The 20744-nt window shown below is 31.4% G+C and overlaps 1 protein-coding gene across 1 annotated transcript; it reads right to left on the reverse strand.

Annotated features, from left to right (window-relative positions):
- Window positions 1–10645: 10645 nt before the first annotated feature.
- On the reverse strand, window positions 10646–15919 carry LOC110626062 (uncharacterized WD repeat-containing protein C18H10.05). The gene is made up of 8 exons (XM_021771803.2): window positions 15632–15919; window positions 13896–15157; window positions 13701–13791; window positions 13374–13531; window positions 13230–13281; window positions 12698–12777; window positions 12504–12597; window positions 10646–12279 (listed from the first exon to the last, which is right to left on the reverse strand). Exons 2-8 carry the CDS (start codon window positions 15048–15050, stop codon window positions 11744–11746), a joined length of 2166 nt encoding a protein of 721 aa, XP_021627495.1. The 5' UTR covers window positions 15051–15157; window positions 15632–15919; the 3' UTR covers window positions 10646–11743.
- Between the last annotated feature and the right edge of the window lie 4825 nt (window positions 15920–20744).

Below are 20744 nucleotides of genomic sequence, written 5' to 3' on the forward strand. Positions count from 1 at the left end.
GAGAAATCATAATACACGTATCACAACCTAAATATATCATATTAAAGAACAATATAATTATATATTTCTTTTAAAATGTCTCTAAGCGTAAATAAAATTAATTTTTTATTAAAAAGATAAATTACACTTATAATTTAAATTTTAATATGAATAATAAATTAATTTTATTGAAACTTTTTCAAATCAAAATTAATTTGACCACTTAAAATTTTAACTTAATGGAAATCAAAATTAAAATAATAGAAATCGTAACTATAACTGTAATAGTAACTGTAACTACTGTAAAATCGGAACAAAAATATTTTTGAACCATTATAAATCGAATCGATTCTGGTTCGATCCACAAATAGAATTGAACATGCCCTTGGCCAGGTCTAGATCTAAACAATAGAGCTAAGCGTTTTGGGCCTTAGTCCTTTGTTTTTCGGACATGAGCCCTATTATTATTAATGGTATCTTTCAAATGATTTCTTTAATGATAATTAAATGTGATTAACTAATTTAAGAAAAAAAAACTGAGTTGCCATCCCCGATATACCCATTTGCAGTTTGATGCCTAATTTTGAGATCTAACGATAAATTCCCATTTCTTATTCCTTTTCCAAGAATCTTGACAACCCAGAAACCAAAATCCTCTCATCTCTTGATTTCTCCATCGAAATCGATCCACAAGCTATGGACAATAACATGAATTGCTGGTCATACGAGAAGCTCAAGTGGGTGGGGATGAGCGTAGCGTCGGCGTTCTTCGCCTCCTTGGAACGTTGCGCCTGTATTAATCTCTCCACCTCCGATGACGCAGATGATGCGGAGGAAGCCCAGGATCGACCGCTCATGTTCTGCAATTCAATCTCCAATTCCTCTGTTTCTTCTGTTTCCATAGGCCGCCACAACAATCCAAACGGGGTCGTCTCTTACTCCGCGTAAGAAGATATCAACCCCAAAATTTTCATTCATTTTGATGTGTGGACGGGATAAATGTTAAATGAGATTTTGATTAATTCTCCATGTGTTAATTTTCTTGGTATGAATTTGGTATTTGGGAAGATTTCCTTTTTGTCTTTTTGTTAGATTTGTGAGATTGTCAATCCATTTGGGTTTTCCCTTTTGTTATATGATTTTTAAAACAATTTTGATTTGTTTCCCTTTTTTGTGTGTGTGTGTAATCTAGGTTGTAAATTATCACAAATTTCTTTATGAATAAATGAAAAATTCCCAGAAACCAATAAACCAGTTGTGTTGGTTGTTTCAGAAATCTTTTCCTTATGCCAATGCAAAATAGCCTGTTGAAGGGATCAAAATAGTTTTCAATGAAAGGTGGATTTGAAGTTTTCATGGGAGAAGAATAAAAAACCTCTCATCAAGTAGACTAACAAAAATTATTCTCAAAACAAAACAAAACAAAAAAAGATCAACAAAAACAAACTATTTTCAGATTAACAAAAATTTAAGATGACACTAGAAACAATAAGATCCAAAAAAAAGTTGATGATGTTATGCAAATGAAGATACAAATTATTTCTAGTTTTGATAACTCTTCAACAAGTCAAATCAAATTTTAATTCAAAGATCCTATATTTAAACACTTGATCTAATATTTCACATATGGTCATATATAATTTGTTGATACTGAGATCAATAATCTAATATTATTAGCTTATAAGGACTGAGACACTTTAGATTTTTAAAGCAAATCAGTGTAGCTGTAGCCAGTAGTAATTTGCAATATTTGGCGATTATGTTTCTAACTTTTATATAATTTTTATATTAGTAAGCAAATTTGTTTTACATAGTTAAAGTGATGGCTTTTATATTAGGAAATAACTTCAAAATTCAAGGCTAACAAATGAAAAATAATTATAGATTATTGTATAAAAAAAAAGAAGAAGATAAATTTAAAGTAAATGTTTTAACATAACCTAAAAAATATTTCGGATTAAAATTCGGATTTTTTAGCCTTATATGTTTGTGTCTTGGATAAGAGAGGAAGTGACTTGGTTGATTTGAATGCTCCTATCAATTGTATTATATGCAATTGTAGAGATCATCATAATGTCTTCTATTGACTTGCTGGGAAATAAAAACATTGTATGAATTTTGAGTATGATTGAAAAAGGAAAGTAGGAGGAAAAAAAGGACCTACTTCACTATTTGTATGGAAGGAAATCAAGTATACTCTAAAATTGAAAAATGGAAAACAGAGAAATAGAAACCTCTACACAGTTTTTTAGTCGCCATTCCAACATTTCATTTGCATAAAAACAAATTACACAATGTTTATGTTTACACTGTCCGAGTCTGGTTACATTCTCCTTTCTTTTAAGGATCCTTTTTGGTGAGGTATCATCTAAAGTTCTTGCATTTTCATTTCTTCTCTTTCTGCTATTGGTCTTCAATTCTGTATGTTCTATACCTCTGCACCAAATTTCTTATTCTCTACTGCTCTGTACTTACTTTTTCAATTCTGCACTTTGAAGTAATAGATTTTTATTTCTACATTTTGTGTGCGTAATTATGATTCTGCACCTTTTGTGTTGAATTTCTGCTATTTTCGTATTGAATTTATGTTTAGCATTTGTTGGAATGATTTTTATGTTTACACAGTCAAGTTTGGTTACATTCTCCTTTCTTTTAAGGATCCGTTTTTGGTGAGGTATCATCTTAAGATCTTACATGTTCATTTCTGCTCTCTCTGCTATTGGTCTTTAATTCTGCATTTTCTATACTTCTGCACCCTTTTAACTTTTTCAATCCTGCACTTTGAAGTAATAAATTTCTGGTTCTACATTTCTTTGTGTAATTATGATTCTGCACCTTTTCCACAATTTTCATATTGAATTTCTGAACTTCCAGATTTAAATCCTGCAGTTTTTGAATTAAATTTCTGCACTTTTAATTTAAAACCATCTGTACATTCTGAATTGAATTTCAGCACTTCCTTTAATGAGTTTCTGCACTTGTAATTTTAAATTCTGCTATTTATGTACTGATTTTCTGCCTTCTAATTTCAAAGTCTGCACTTTTATTTTAAATTTCTACACTTACATTTCTGGGTATTTAAACTCAATTCATTGGTATTGAATTTCTTTTCTTAGGTTTTGATCCCATTGAATCTTAAACTTTTAATCCTGCCTTCACCGGTTCAAATGCTGGAAACCTTGGGTAGAATAGAAAGTAGCAAAGTAGCAAATAAAGTCGCATTTAAAATTTTGGCTTTATATTTGAGGTGTATTGAATCATAAATCTAAATTCAGCATCAATTGAAATCTATATAAACTGAAATGGAGTTTTATATTTTTATTTGCTATATATTAAAAAATAAAAATTAAAAAAAAAAATATATTATGCAAGAATTATCCGTTTATTGGCAGAATAGGTCACTGGAGGCAAGAATTCTGAGACAAGAGATATAGAATAGAGTATGGTATTTCTATTGAAATTTGACAAAGAGGAATTCTTGGCCGTATATAATTTGTAAATGGAATTTATTTTGATTTTAATATATATGATATTTTTGAACTGGTCATAATTTATTTTTAAATTTTTTAATGAATTATTGTAATTTTATTAATTTAGTATGATAAGGTGGTGGTTGAGGAGTATATAATAATTTACCAAATCACCTTCCTTTGTTTGCTTATAAGTTAAAATAATAATATGATTAAATAACTAATAAATAATTTTTTATTTTTGAAATCTGGATTGGGAGTAAATATGAGATTTCAAATTTATTCAAATATATTTACTATCAAACTAAATTTATGAGTACAACTAATAAATAATTAATATGTTTTATACATTTTTTTAATTATTAGTTGTTGTTTTAATTGATTTTTTATAATATTATTATCAAAGAATATTCTAATCATATAATAGTAGTGTTCACGGTCTTAGTTTGATGGTCTGAATAAATCTAAGAGATTTCATATTTTACTTCTCTAATTTTTAATTTTTATTTTTAAAAAAAAAAAATCATATAAGAGTATGATTTAATTAAATTTTAAAATAAATAATAGAGAAGTTAAAAATAATGTAAATAATATTTGAATTAATAAGGGGAAGTAAATACTTAATGAATTTTAAAATAAAATAAAATTATCTTATAAAGAATAAAAATAAAAAGCTCCTCTCCCAGTATTTGTTTTTAAAATTACAGTTGGTAAACAGTTCAAACATCCTCCAAAATTCAACAATATCACAAATCTAGTGATGAATCTGATTTTCCTCTTACTCCATGATAGATCTGGTTTTCTTTTGGATCCATCATATGAGTCCATTATATAGGTCTCTCAATTTTCGATTTGATGAAAGGACCTGCAAAATAAGGAAACATGGTCAGAGGTCTACCGGGGATGCTCCCGGTGAAGACCCTCTGACGGTGAAGACCCTCTGACGTTCAAGTCAGGTTCATGACTACTGTAATATGGATAGGCCACAGTTGCAGATAAAAATAAAGTAAAAGAATATGGAGCCGAGGAAGAAGCCGGAAGAAGAAGGAAGACCTCCCTCCTTTTTTTTACCTGCCCCTGACGCCTTCCGTCTCCCTGCTATTGTGCTACCTGTCTATGTCACTCAGGCCCGTACATACGGACGTGTCAGACCTCTCTCCATGCCAGGCGGCCATTTAATTCCCCCGGCACGCGTGTGGGTTGGGCAATGAAGTGACTAGACCAGCTCCTCTCCCTCACATCACATCACCGGACTGGACTTCTTCCTGTTGGGTCTGGGTTCGCAGGTAATCCATCTGGCCCGGCGTGTCTGGATCGAGGCCTGAGATGCTGAGTTGGTCAGCCTAGGGAGGGCTTGATGGGCTTTGGACCATTGTTCTCCTCTTGGGCCCGGCCTCGCCCAGGGTAGAGGAAGCCCGGCGGTCATCAATTGCCCATTTACCTCCTCGGCAGTTATTACATGAGTGGCGATGGGGTAAATCCCTAGACTCCATTTATGACCACGCAACCCGAGAACTGGTCTTGTCAAGAACGTCCTTTCCTTGCCTTTTTATTTCTTTATCTCTTTACTTTGATGTTTGAATGTATGGCGATCTGGAGATGTGTATTTGATGATGAATGATATTTCACATCGGCCTGTACCTCATTATTATTTTTTACTCAGATTGTCTTCTGGCTTTGTCAATTTTACTTAATTGATGGACCAGGCTATCTCTACTGGGACTTTGCTAGTCGAACTGACCCGGGCTAAGAGCTCGACGTCTGGCTAAGCTTCTGACTTGCGAGCTTTTCTTATTTTCATGAGGGCATTTCTGTTTTTGGCTCATGACCTCGTCAATGCTGCGAGCTCGGATATATAATACCTAGAGGAATGTCTTATTTGCATGAGTGCCCCGCATTAGACGATTTTAAATCTTGTTCTTGTTACGAGCTCGGAATCTTGTCCCTCTAGATGTAACCTTCTGGCAGTCAGTGCGGTCTGAGCTGTGTGCTCCATTGGGATAGGGAGTTTGGCCTTTTGTCGTTTTCCTCTTCCTAGGTCATCTTTGCTAAGTGTTTGTTTACTGTGAGTTAATCCGAGCCATGAGCACGGCCTTTCGCTTTCGTTTATCCTTTTGTGCGTTCCTGCATTTGCAAGCCTTTTCATATAGGGAGCTCGGCTCTCTGGTATATCTTCTATACTTAGCTTTATTCAGCTTGATTGTTACTTGTTGTGAGTCCGTCCGTACTACGAGTTCGGGAGCTTGGATTTTTGTTCTTTGCTTAGGCTTTTATTCCTATAGCCCGTGATGCTGCTTGTGCTCTGAGCTCGAGAGTTCGTGATTTCGTTTTCTTTACTTTGGTGCCCCGAGCTCTTTTGTGAAGTCGGACTTAATTTCTTACTTTCTTGTCTAGCTTTACACAGGCTATGTTTAAACCTGACTGCTTGTTTGTTCATCTTTTAACCTTTCTTTTATAGGTTTATAGCCTCGCCAGCACAGACATAAGGCTCAGTAGGGAGGTATGTCTGGCCCCTCTGGGCTTTTAGGAAGATCGACCCCGGGTCGAAGAGGTTGGACTATCTATTTTGGGTTTGACCATACTGGGGTTCGATTCTTTTGTATCTAATGAGTCAAGACTTTCCACTGCCCCGTCCAATCATTCAGAATAGTTCATTTGGCCTTTTACATTGCTCCTGTCCCCTTGATTCTTTATCTAAGCATTTGGTCCTTGAGTATGTCTCGATAGTTTGGGTTTTTTGCCCCCGAGTGCTTTCCGAGCTATCTTCCCTCAAGCGTTTTGCGAGCTCTTTGCTACTTAGACCTTTCTCTAGGCTAGCCGAGCTAGTTTAGTGCTAGCGGTCAATTCTCAAGGTCAGTTCCTCCTATGATTGCCCCTGGTCCTTTGTTTGGTTCTCTATCTTGGTATACATTTTGCTTAAGATTCGCCTTGCCTTAATTTGGTCTGCCTATTGGATTTACCAGTACCGAGCTCATTTTCTTGAGATTGGCATGGTGCTTTGGCGCCGTGAGCCTTGCATTGGCCTTTAGTAGGTCGCATTGCTACATGATACAGGCGTTGGGGAGCCTTAGTTTAATTTCGATATATGCTGGCTATTTTGCGAGATCGAGGTCTTATTAGCCTGTAATCCGAGCTCTTTCGAGAGGTCGGATTCATAAATTTTATTTCTGTTTCAGCACCCTCTTGAGGTTAGTATGGCGCTTTGGTGCTTTTGGCTGTTGTGTGAGATCAAAGTCTCTTTACCTTATGACCCGAGCTCCTTTGGGAGGTCGGAGTTTAACTTTTCATTTATGGTCCAGTGCCCCAATTTTTTATGTGAGGTCGGAACTATGTTCTTATGTGTTGTTTTTGTGTGCTGTCATCGTATGCCGATGTCTGTTGTGAGCATATGGTATTTTTTAATAAAAAGCGAAAGAATAGTTCCCTTCGTCCTCTCAGCTCGGTTTTGTAGTGCTGAAGGTCTTTTTCCGAGGCCAGTCACCTACCTCACTAAGGTCTTGCGCAAGATTTAGGCTCTTTAGCCTTACTGTCGCTTCATCATCTCAGCCTGTTTTGTGGTGCCGGGAGTCATTTTCCGAGGCGGGTCACCTACCTCACTGAGGTCTTGCGCAAGATTCAGGCTCTTTGGCCTTACTGTCGCTTCATCATCTCAGCCGGTTTTGTGGTGCCGGTGGTCATTTTCCGAGGCCGGTCACCTACCTCACTGAGATCTTGCGCAAGATTTAGGCTCTTAGGCCTTACTGTCGCTTCCAGGCGCTTTAGCCTTGCATGAGATTCAGGCTCATTGGCATTACTGTCGCTTCGTCATCTCAGTCGGTTTTGTGGTGCCGGGGTCATTTTCCGAGGCCGATCACCTACCTCACTAAGGTCTTGCGCAAGATTCAGGTTCTTAGGCCTTACTGTCGCTTCCACGCTCTTTAGCCTTGCATGGGATTCAGACTCATTGGCCTTACTGTCGCTTCGTCATCTCAGCCGGTTTTGTGGTGTCGGGGGTCATTTTTCGAGGCCGGTCACCTACCTCACTGAGGTCTTGTGCAAGATTCAGGCTCTTAGGCCTTACTGTCGCTTCGTCATCTCAGCCGGTTTTGTGGTGCCGGGGGTCATTTTCCGAGGCTGGTCACCTACCTCACTGAGGTCTTGCGCAAGATTCAGGCTCTTAGGCCTTACTGTCGCTTCCAGGCTCTTTAGCCTTGCATAGGATTCAGGCTCATTGACCTTACTGTCGCTTCGTCATCTCAGCCAGTTTTGTGGTGTCAGGGGTCATTTTCCAAGACCGATCACCTATCTCACTGAAATCTTGCGCAAGATTCAGGCTCTTTGGCCTTACTCTTTCTTCTGAATTTTTTCTGCAAAATAAGAGCTTGCACAGAGTGTATATAATGAGAATGCTCGTTGTTAATTTAATAATATTCATCAATAAATAATATGTTGCACATGGCACTTAGTTTCATATTTAAGATGAATGTAAATATCAGTTTTGATCAACAATATTAACTCATGTAATTCAGAGACTCAATAAATAACATGCAAATGAGACTCAATAAATAATATTTTGCATGTGTAGATTTTTTCAAGATTTTTCAATTTATAAAATACATGCTCTTTCTCTTAGAAATGTCTGTGCTAATATTAATTAATAATAAAATTTTCATAACAATACTTGAATTTTGATGTTATGGAAGTAATTGTCAATATATCTAAATTCAAGTAAGTATACTTTAATTAAATTTAGCGTTATCATTATATCTTTTAATAATCTATGAAACCCTTTGTATTCAACAATAATTAATCAAAAACAATTGTGGTAATCAAAGGCAGTCTCGAAATTCTAAGGCAAGATAAGAGCTGGAGCATAATTTATGCTAATGACAAATGACAAATGACAAACAGACGGCAATTTTATGTGTACTTTACTTCAATGTCAATTGGAAATGAATCGTGTCCTATCTGACCTGAAATTTTAGTCCGATCTCGCTTATTTGTTGTCCAGTCAAAGAACTGTTCAGAATAGAGGAAGTATAGCGGTCATCATCTAGCAATAGCAATAATGCCACCACTGTTGAACATGCAATTGCCAGCAGTCTCCTTGTCAACATTTTCCTTCTCTTCTTTATTGGGTATCTCTTTCGCCATTAAATAATTAATGTTTAAGTCAACAAGTAAAATTTTATTATAAACAAATATCCTTGTGAGAGGAAAAGGGTCATCTTGCTGCTCCCCTTTGACATACCTTGTGATTGTGAGAGATGAAGATAAGAGGAGTTGTAATAATTTAGTTTAAATAACTTACCTTTTTTAACAATAATTTAACTTATCAAAAAGTAATTAATATCCCTTTACCTAGAATGTTAAAGAAAATGATAAGCTATGATATACTCAATAAAGGGAAATTGACTTCTTTTTAAAAATAAATTAATAATAGAAATATCAAATTTTAATTTAGCTTTCATTTATTTGCTAGAAAATATTTTTAAATTTTTTAACATTTTAGACAGTTAGAAAAATGGGTTAATAAAAAATATTTTTTTTATAAAAAAAATAAATTATTCTTAAAGAAATTGGATTTTTTTTATAAAAAAATTAAATTAGTAATTCATCAATGCTCCAACCATAAAATCATGATTATAAATTTATCAATTTGGATTTTAATTCACATTTAAATAAAAAAAAAAAAAGAATTGAAAGAAAACTCCCATTTTATTGGTTGAGCATTGGATGGGATGTTGGTGCTACATTTACAGCTAAGTTGAATGATACATTGATTTGTCCCTCAAAAAACTAATCAATAATAATAGGTTTTTGTCTCCAAACAAATACTAACTTACAAAATATTAATTATTTACTTTAATCCTATCAAATCAAATCAAATCAAATCCATAAAAAAAAACCCTAATAGCTTTGTTTTGTCCCTTTCTTCTACAACACTTCTTACCTATGGATTGCCTCATTAATGCATTACCTGTTTTAAAAGAATCCAATGAATGGATTTATTGGTATTTATGTTAATTTAAAAAAAAAATTATAATTTTTACCATTTTTTTATATTTATAGTTTTTTGAATAAAAAAATTTATTATAATTATAATAACTTTTTAAAATTAATTTTAATTAAATTTAAATTATATTACATAGGTGCCATCATTATTTTTTATCATATAAATAATTTAATTAACTAGAGTTAAACCTTAATTAATACCTTAAATTCTTTATTATTTAAAATTTTCAAATTATGTAATTAAAATTCATAATTCTTTATTGTTTAAATAAGAATTTCAAATAATTGAAGGTATAGAATTTTAACTAAAATTTAATTTAAGTTAATTAAATTATTTATATAGTAAAAATAATGATACATAAACTAATTTAAATATAGTCAAAATTAATTTAAGAATTTTTTACAATTATAATAAATTTAAACGTTAATATTTTTTATTATAAAAATTAAAGAAAATTGATAATTGTGGTTTTTTGGTAATAAACCCAATATATAAAGAATATACACTACAAACACAAGGGTTAAGCTTATTCTTTGGTTAATAATTTTCACAACTAAGATGCCAAAGCATAGAATCACTATCACCTTTCTAATCTTTTGTTTTTTTACTATTCTTTTTCTCTTAGTTTCTTTTGATTTGCCAAACTTAAGTATCAATCATTTTCACCAATAATCTTTTTTTTTTTAAAAAAAAATCAATAATTAGTTTTTTTTTTATTCTGCAAGTAATTAGAGGGATGGAAGGGAAATCAAAATTTGATAGAATTTTCAAACATGTCTTGTCATCTATTTAGTGGATAGTATGTCTTAATTTGATAATAAAGACAAGGCTATTCTAAAAATGAACATTATTATTATTATTTTAATCTGTTAAAGGAATGAAAAAGGAGAGATGAGACTTGAAAACACTACCCACCCACTAGAACACTTGACAAATCTCTTATTGATTGTAAATTATTAATAAAAAATTTTGAAAAATAAAATGCAATCAATCCAAATTGATTCAGCAAATGGGCCATGCATGGCTATCCAAAATAGCCCAAATTATCATTTATGGACAAAGATGTTAATTCTAAGGTCACAAATATGAGACCATCCACCCTAATAGACCTCACAAAAGAGATAATAATAGAGAAAAATTCACACATGCCAAGCCACAAGAATTCAAGGAGTTGACAGACTTCATTGTCTTGAACACAAGCTTCACAAACAAATGCTCATCAAATATATCTGGCTTCCTTTTTCAATTTCCAAGCCATAGCCAAATCAGTATACATGGAAAAATAACCTCTGAAAAGGTTTTATTTACATAACTACAATTGCTGTATGCTAAACCCAGAAGGATTTTCCTCCCAAAACTTTCCCCAAGGCCAAACAGAAAAAGATAAAAACCTAGCAACTCAAAACTAATCCAGGTAATGTTAGAATAAATTTAAAGAGTTCATGTACAAAATTCTGTTAGCAAGACAAAAAGGCTGTTATCAGCACTCCGGTCGTTAACCCAGACGATAACCGAAGGTTAGTCAACTGCCCCGCGGCACCCATGAGCGAAAGCCACAAGCTTTACAATGGAAATGTGTTCACCAAATAAAAATGGGGATGGCTTGCAGATGGTTTGAGCAATAGGCTAACTAAACAAGCCATTTGGATGAAGAACAGGGTTCCAATATGACCCTACCATGAGGTCCAAATGGCAGACAAAAAATTCAATCATTCAGATCAGCCAATATGTTATAATGGAGAAGTTCCCCCACCATTTTCCCCCAAATTAACTCAAACCACCAGCTCTGGATTCTATCCTCCCATTTTAGCAAAGCCAGAGAAACAAGTTCTGCAAAGGTCCCACTACCACCTCCATTATAAAGATATAATATCTCTAATTGCTATCCCTTAACACATGACTTGCAATTCTTTTTCTGGACTGGCAAACAAAGATTTCTCAAAGTAACAAATCAAAAAAATTGTAAGATTAAAATGGGCAATCCAGACAAGCTAACCTCAACCATTTGCTCCTCCCGAGCTGGATTACGTTGTAACCTCAGAATTTTTGCCACTTCTTTCCATACACCTCTGATATCTAAAAAGGGCCCAGCCCCGAATCTCAACCAATATTGCAATACTGCATAAATCATTCAAATATGGACATGCTGCTACTGTTCATGCTGCCATATTCAACGGTACTTGTCTACTTGATGGCCCATGCATCACCAGATTTGCTGAATAACTTTGGAAGGGGTACTATAGATCCCAACCAAAGGGATAACTGTGATTCTCTGAAGCACTGTCAAACCGATAAAATATTAGACATATACTGGTAACCCGTAATTGTGGAATGATCTAATTCGTCCATCCCATCCTGCAGTCACAATGACTAGACCCCATGCATGAGAAGTGGCTGCACTCTGACATGAAGCTTTCAGAAACTTGTACTGTGATTTGTGCATTGCTGATGATGTGGACAACGGGCTTGAGGAAGGAAGTGTTTCCTCTGGCCAAGTTGCAGAGCCCTTGGGAAAGGGTTCTAGAAAATATTCTTGGCTCAGAGAGAAACCAGCTGGTGAAGAAAATGGCACAGCTTCTGGTGGATCATCATTTGAGACATAAAATCCCCCTCCATTTTCGGAGTTCCCATGTTGAAAGCCACACCAAGGTATTGCAACGGATGCATTTGTAGAGAAACGCTCGCAAGACCTTGTGCTTTTTGCTTGTGCAGGAACATGTTCTTCCTGATTAACACAACTCCACACATATATATTGGAATCTTCACAGGCTGAGATAATATGCTTTCCATCTGAAGTAAAACACGCAGATATCTGGTTTGCTGCATTTTTCAGACCTAAAGAGAAAACTGAAAAATTTAGAAATTGTATCAAACAAAGCATAATATACAAAACTTGCTACTTGAATGTGTCCACTGAGGTTTGACAACAAGAATTTTCAAAATATATGCATTATCATAATCAATAAATTCTTGCTGCTTAAGTATCTGAGTTGTCCAAAACAAAAACACTAGAAGTCAGTCATGAATAGTTAAGAAAAAAGAAATAAATGGACACATACCCCTGTATTTGCCAATCACATTAAGACCTTGAAGAATTCTAACTTGTGAATCAGCACAGGTCACCATTACTTTGGTTGAGTCTTGTGGGAAAAACTGGGGTCAAAGAAATTTAATGAGATTAAACTGAAATCAAAGCACATACAGAGAAAGCAGAAAAAACAAAAGGAAACGAGGCTTAATAGAAGATAATTACTTGGAAGCTGGTTATCCTTTTGCAAGGTGACTTCTTTTTACCATGTAAAGATATCTGAGCATCCAGTTGCAAGTGACTGTCTGAACCAAGCAAATAAAAAACTTGCAGTTTAGTCATTAGTGTTCACATTTTCCTTTAACAGCAGCTACCTTTGTTGAAGGTAAACAACAACATGCTAGATCTAAACCATCAGATTTAATGTATATCCAATTTATAGACTGCCTACCCTACCAGATGATTTCATTTCTCTTTATTTATTATATACTCTTATCCATATGTAGTTCCTTGAGGAAACGGATATGCCACACTCCACTTGCATAAATCTAGACCTCCTTCAAACCAGTAAACCATGAATAAACCCACGAAACTTGCAATGTAAGCATTCCTCACAAAATTAATGAAACTACTTGGATTAATAAATTTATTCTTTTGTCTACATGATGTATACAGTCAAAATATTTGGTTTATAAGGAAAACATAACAATGTAATGCCCTAAATACTGCTAGATGCTAATTATCTGAGTAAATATACCTGACATATTATAAAAGTGACAGTTGCCTCCTATGGAGCCTACAATCCCTCCCTGCACAAACAGAAAAGTAATCTTTACTATCAATCTACTTAACCAGAATAATCCTTACAGCCACAAGATGAAAGAACAAGAAATCACCAAACCTGTCCATTTGGATGATAACACACCGCAGTAACTATTTCTTTGATATCAGTCCAATCGACAACTTGGCAACTGGGAATTGCCCAAATGCGAACTTTTCCATCTATGGAACCGCTCATGAAATAATTATTGTTCACAGGGTTAAACTGAACACATGTTACTGCATCATAATTAGGGACAAAAAGAAAAGGAAAAATCAGGAGAAGATAATTTCCTAAAAGATAATAGATGAGGCCAAAAACAAGCCCAAAAATATCAAAAACCTTGGCTAATAGAGCAACTAATGATAATATATTTACAAGAAATGCAAAATCCAGCCAGAAGCTCACCATAATTACTATGTGAAAAGACTCTGAGGCAATGGTCAGTTCCTACTCGCCATAGACGAACTGATTTATCCTCCGAAGCTGACAGCAAATGCTGCATAAACAACACAAACTAGAAATTTAATTTTCTGTCGATGTTACATTTCCTTTAGGCAGTTCAGAAAAAAATAAATTAAAAGCTTTAGTAAAGATACTCACATGATCCTTTGACCAGGAGAGATCCAAGATCTCCCTGTTGTGTCCACGGAATTCATGCAATGGTTTCTCCAATATCCGGAAAATTTTTGGAGGGAAAATGACACAAGCAGAATCTGATGTCTTCCTCAGGTTCCTCAATTTTGCTGTTTTCTCTTTATCAGTAAAGAGGGGTTTCAACTCAGACAGTTGATTGACAGTGAAATATATGCAGGATGGATCTATTTCTGGAATATCAAGTTCATTTGATCTCTCATCTTCCAGGACTTTCCACACTCTCACAATTCTATCTTCTCCAGCGCTTGCAAGGTATTGGCCATCAGGACTAAATTTCATTGTGAGAATTGAACCCTCATGAGCCTGGATATCTTGTCCTTTATAAAGAGCTGAAAGTTCCTTTGTCCGCTTCCCACATTGGCGAACCTTAACTCTCTGTACCCTGTATTCTAACAGCGAATCGACACCGTCATGCCTCAATTTTTCAGCTTCTCGTTGCTTATCCACAACACATGCTATGGAGCGCAATAGACTCAACCACCGCTTCTTCGCACTTCTTGGGGTACCCATAGGAGTACTCGGTTCCTCAACTTCCTTCTGTATAAGTTGCTTGAATGAGGAAGATGATCTAGAAGTGTTCTCAGATTCCTCAGCTGTTAGAGAGTGTTCAAAGCTCACTTCATCATTGCACACAATTCCCCCACCAGAACTCCCCTCCCTACATATGAAATCAGCCTTTGAACCCAACTCCTCTATCAAATTGGAGCTATCATTAGACCAACATGACATTGTAGACCGAGTTGAACAGAACTCATCCTCAAAAACTGATTTTCTCAACACAGCCCCACTGCTCTCTCTAATTCTATCAGTCTCCCCTTCCACATTATGTACTGCGATTAAATTCTCATTTCCACTTTGATCTAATCCCACCCTCATCCAATTTAAGAACTTGCTTCGCCGCTCAACAACACTAATGGGGCTTCTCATCCATACTTCATAAGGAGGACTACTTGGAATTGAATCATCAGAAGTAGAATGGGAATCAAATGTCTGAATAACATCGGACTTTCCATCAGAAATTGATGCAATGTCATCGTATGCATCAAAAAACCGATGTTCCTCTTCAATCAAGCTACCCATTATTCTTTGAGTGCTACCCATTATTCTTTGGGTTCAACCCATGAAATCCCACCTCAAGAAACCAACTTTTTAAGCCCAAGGCAATGTGCTAAAATCTAAATTCCTTCAACACAAGCAATCCCAATGAACTAAAAAAAAATGAAAAGAAAGAACACAAAACACAAAATCCAAGATCAGTAAAACAGAAATATCAATATTAAATCAGACAGCAATGATAACAATAACGATAAAACAAAACAATGAGATCCAACATGGATCCCAATCTAAACCCATCGAACCTGGTCCTCAAATTAACAAAAACTCCAGAATTTAATAATAAAAAAATCCAAACCCAGAATTTAAAAAACAAAAAATTACTCAAACTTCTAAAATAATGAAAAATGAATCCCCCCAAAAATTTTGCAGCAAATAAAGGGCTTCAAAAACGAAACCAGTGGACAGAAACAAAAACCCATTAACCAGAAATTGAAGATCTTTGGATTGCATTGGAAGAAATGAATCAAAATTATGAATTACAAATACGTAAAATCATTTTTCTTTTGCCCCTTTTCACAAATGAGATTAACAAAAACATTTGCCAAATTAAAAAACAAAATGCTTACATGGGCTTGTTTCTAGGAGATAATATTATCTTTGACACTGAAGAGGGCATAGATCGAAGCATCCATTAAAATTCGTAGCTTTTTGGACTCTCTCGCTCGCTCTCTCTCCCTCCCCTCTCTCCCTCTAACACACAGAGAAAGAGAAAGCAGAGGAACACACCAACAAAAACCAGATATAATAATACTATAATATAAATAATTAATTAATTAATTTAATTATTAAAAAAAAACAGGAAGAAAAGGGTAAAACAGGAAGAGGAATGATTTCCTTGATAGTCGCGAACTGATGGCCCGAGAAACGAGATTTCGAGAGTAGGATTTGTTTCTCTAACCTCAAATGGAAGCCAATCTTTTATACGGTTCTTACAGTTAATTTCCTCGTTTAAAGAGTACATTTTTCAAATTGGCCCTTCTTTTTAAAACTTTTTCAATTTTTTACCCGTTGTTTTCTCTTCTGTGCTATTACACACCACACGTAATTGCTCATGTGCATTAGTTAATAAATTTTTAAATTTTCCGTTTGACTTCATTACTATAATTTCTTAAATTAAAAAACATAGTGAATTTTTTTATTATTCTTTTTAATTATTTTCTTGCGAATATTCAATTGGTTTGATTTAAAAATAAAATAAATTAAATAAATTAAAATTTTAATATTTATAAAAATTAAATCAAATCGATTTTAATTAGAAATTCAATTGAATCAAATCGATCTAATTCAATTTAATTCGATTTGATTTGATCAATTTAAATTTTTAATAAAATTTTTATTTTTTACACTTTAATATTAATATTTTAAAATTTAATTAAAATATTTTAATTTTAATATGATTTAATTTCTTTATATTATTAATAAAAATATATTATTATCACTAATCAATTTGATTTAATTTTTTTAATTTTTTTATTACAATAAAATGAAATTGAAATAATTAAAATTTTTAAAATTAAAAATTAAATAAAATAAAATAAATAAATAAATAAATTAAATTTTTAAATTAATTTAATTTAATTAATTTTCCAATTTAAACCGAATACGGTAACTGTTATATTATATTTTAACTCAAAATACTTTGTTACTTATTATTGTAAAAATTATAATTTATATTTAAAATGACAATAAAATACCAATATTTTGCAGCGTTTATTACAAAAGTATTTACTAAATTTTTATTTTTTTTAATTTTGTAATCAAATTTCGAATAAAACTTTACTTAATAATAATTATTATTTATATAGTACTAATCATAAATCTAAATAGAACTGTTCAATAATCATGTATTTTATGTAAAATAATAAAATTATGTGCATTATTATTATTATTTTAATTAATATAATATGTTGTAATATATTTTTAATTATAATCATTAATTTTTGCAACAATTAAATTTAATTATAAAAGGATGAGATTGTAATTTTAAGGACACATTATTATTTCTTATATGTAAATTTAGATGAATATACAAACCATTAATTGGATTTTTTTAATAATTATATATATATATTTATTCTACTGCCAATGCTCCGCCGGCGACCACCACAGTAGGCCAACTCACACCGGCCAATGGCCAACTTTAGTATTTTTGCTATCGTCACCAGTCAAAGCTTTTTTTTCTCCAAGATAAAGCCATTTGCCAACTATCTCTATATATATATTAAAATTTATTAATATATTTTATTTTTTAAATTAAAATAAATTATTTTAAAAGTAGAGTAAATTATTATTGAATATTATATATTTTTGGTTTGACATAATTTATTTTATAAAAAAATAATTGAAATAAATACTTGATTTTGCAGAGCCAAAGAGAAAGAAAGAAGTGAGAAGGTGAGAATGAGACATTGATTTTGATTAGTCTTTACAACACTAAATTAATAGATTTGAAAACAACAGCATGACAGTCATTTGGTATGCTCTGCCCTCAACTCTTGACCAAATATATAAAATTTTATTAATTTATTTATTTATTTTAAAAATATTTAAATGTGATGATCTGATATCCAGAAAATAAGATTTTATAAGAGTTCTGTAAATTTAGCAAAAAAAAGGCAATCCTCTTTTTATCTCTTTTCTTTTGTCTGCTAGTTACGTGTATAACGAACTATCTATCATTGTGCCACCTGTCTCTGCCATGTTGATTTGGATGTATGAAAATATTATATTCTTGTTACATGCGTAACGGTCTCCGATTCTCCATGGCATGTAAGCTGAGGAACTCACCAGACGGATGAGTTGGTCTTCTTCTAGGTTCCGAGCTGGACCGGAGGATAAGATTAAAACTGAGTCCAAAGAGAATCTGTTTGATGAGCCGTACGGACTGGGCGGGTCTAATTGAGAAATTTAGATGGAGTCCGATCTCAAGGTAGAACAGGTTGGACCTGGTTCACTTCACGCGGAAGACTTTAAGGGCTTCAAATGATGGGTTATTGTCATGGGTCTGGCTCTAAACCGGGGTGAAAAAATCAAGCGATCGTCAAAATATATTTTTAAAAATTAATAATTTTTTTCATGGAATTATATAAATAAATATAATATTACGTCTTTTTCATTTACTAAAGGCATTTCAATGATTAACCTTTGTATTTTTGTATGTATATATCACTTTCTTAATTTATTTCCTTTGTAAATTCTTATTCTTCTTATTAATATTTGATTTTTCTTTTCATTTGACTCTGACTCACTGCTGTTTAAATTTGAAATTATTTAATCATTTTAGAGTTTTATAATTAAAGTATTTATTTTTACTAATAAATCTAATAACAATATTTAATTGACCTTAATCTTTCATTTGACTTTTTTTAATAAAATTATGAATAATTTTAATTTTTAAAAAATTTTTGAATTAAAAAAAATTGAATTATATCATTCCAATTGATTTTTTTTATTTCAAATAAAATGTAAATATTTAAAAAAAAAAGATTAAAATTCTGAGGTCATAATTCAATCGAGTTGGATGTAGTCAATATTCTTTAAAGAAAAATCAAAACTTGAAGTTGGACTGATTTTTTTTTTTTTAATTTTCAAACTTAATTTAATAAAAAAATATATTTGAATTAGTCTATATTTAATTATTATTCAAAATTAAATTAATTTATTTATTATCATTAAATTATAACTCTAATAAATTTAAATATTTTTTAAATTTGAATTTACTTTGATATAATTCTCAATACATATATATAAAACGACTTTACTTTCTGGTGTGAAAAATGCCTAAAATTAGAGTCGTGTAATATTTGGTTTAAATTAAAAAATCGAATTTTTATTTATTTTGGTTCGGTTTGATTTTTAATTTTAAAATTTTTTATTATTTTGGTTTGATTTTTCAAATCGAACTAATTAGTAATAATAGTATATTATTTTCAATAATATAAAAAATTAAATCATATCAAAATTAAAATATTTTAAATAAATTTTAAAATTAAAAAATATAAAATTTATTAAAAGTCTAAACCAACCAGATCAAATTGAATTAAACTGAATTCAACCGGTTCAGTTTCTTACTAAAATCAGTGCGGTTCAATTTTTATAAATACTAAAATTTTAATTTTTAATTTATTCGATTCAGTTTAATTTTAAACTGAACCGATCGAATACTCACCCCTATTTAAAATTGCTTAAAATTTTGTTTGAAATTACTATTTAAGAATTACTAAAAATATTATTGCAATAAATATATTTAATTAACATTACTAAAATTAATTTTAATATTTAAATTTAATAAATTTTTTTCATAAATACTCTAGATGATTATATAATTTTCTTAATCACATTTCAAATATTATTTTCCAAAAAAAAAAAAATTAACCCTCAATATCAAACAGCTCTAACTGGCAGGATATGAGTTGGATTGTGAATATGCCAATCAATTTTCTATCATTTAATTATTATTATTATTATTATTATTGTGATTTATTATTTTAATGTTGATGATTAATTAATTATTGTTCTTAATAATTGATTATATTATAAGATTTGAGATCAGGAAATGCTGATTCTTGTGCCATTGCAAAAGTGAAATATACATATTATAATATTGTCAATAATTAGAAGGTGACTTTATAATTAATTTGTTAGAATAACCTACCATTTCTAATATACATATCTTCATTGTTCTTTTTTTTTTTTCATCTATTTCTATTAGCTACAATATGTAAATGTTTTCTCAATCATAAATTTGGAAAATTTTACTACTTCAATTGTATATCCAACTAATGAAAGATGATTATTTTATATTAATATATAGGTCTTATTATATTTTAAATATTTGTTTAATTTTAAATCATATATTATAATTTTATAAATTAATTTATCGATTAATTTTAATTAGGGTGAGCATTCAATCGGTTCAATTCAAAATCGAACTGAATCGAATAAATTCAAAATCAAAATTTAGGTATTTATAAAAATCGAATCGATTTTAGTCAGAAATCGAATTGAATTAAATCAGTCTGATTCAGTTCAATTCGGTTCGGTTTAATTGATTTAAATTTTTAATAATTTTTTTATTTTTTATACTTTATTTTTAATATTTTAAAATTTAATTGAAATATTTTAACCTTAATCTAATCTAATCTCTCTATATTATTAAAAATAATATACTATTATTACTCATCGGTTCAGTTTGATTTTTTTTAATCAAAACCGAAGCGAAGCGAAATAATTAAAATTTTTAAAATTAAAAATCAAATCGAACTGAAATAAATAAAAAATCCAATTAAAATTTTAAATTAATTCAGTTCGGTCAATTTTTTTAGTTTAATCGAAATACTGTTCATCTCTACTCTAATTTTAACCGTTAAAAATTATAAAAAAATTTAAAATATATTTACTTTCATATGAAAGTTTAACCGTTAAGAAATGTAGAAAAATTTAAAATATATTTACTTTCATATGAAAATAGTAATTAGTAAATATTTTAACAAAATTAAGGAATTAATTAATAAATTAAATAGTAAAACTTTTAATGATTAAAATTAATAAAATAATTAAATAATTAATATGAATGTTTTAATATATTTTTTAAAATAAAAATACTAACTAATAATTTTTTCATTTTATTATTTTAAAATATCAAATATCAATAAACATTGAAACTAAATTATTAAGCTA

The sequence above is a fragment of the Manihot esculenta genome, chromosome 1 (assembly GCF_001659605.2).
Source record: "Manihot esculenta cultivar AM560-2 chromosome 1, M.esculenta_v8, whole genome shotgun sequence".
Taxonomy (NCBI): Eukaryota; Viridiplantae; Streptophyta; class Magnoliopsida; order Malpighiales; family Euphorbiaceae; genus Manihot; species Manihot esculenta.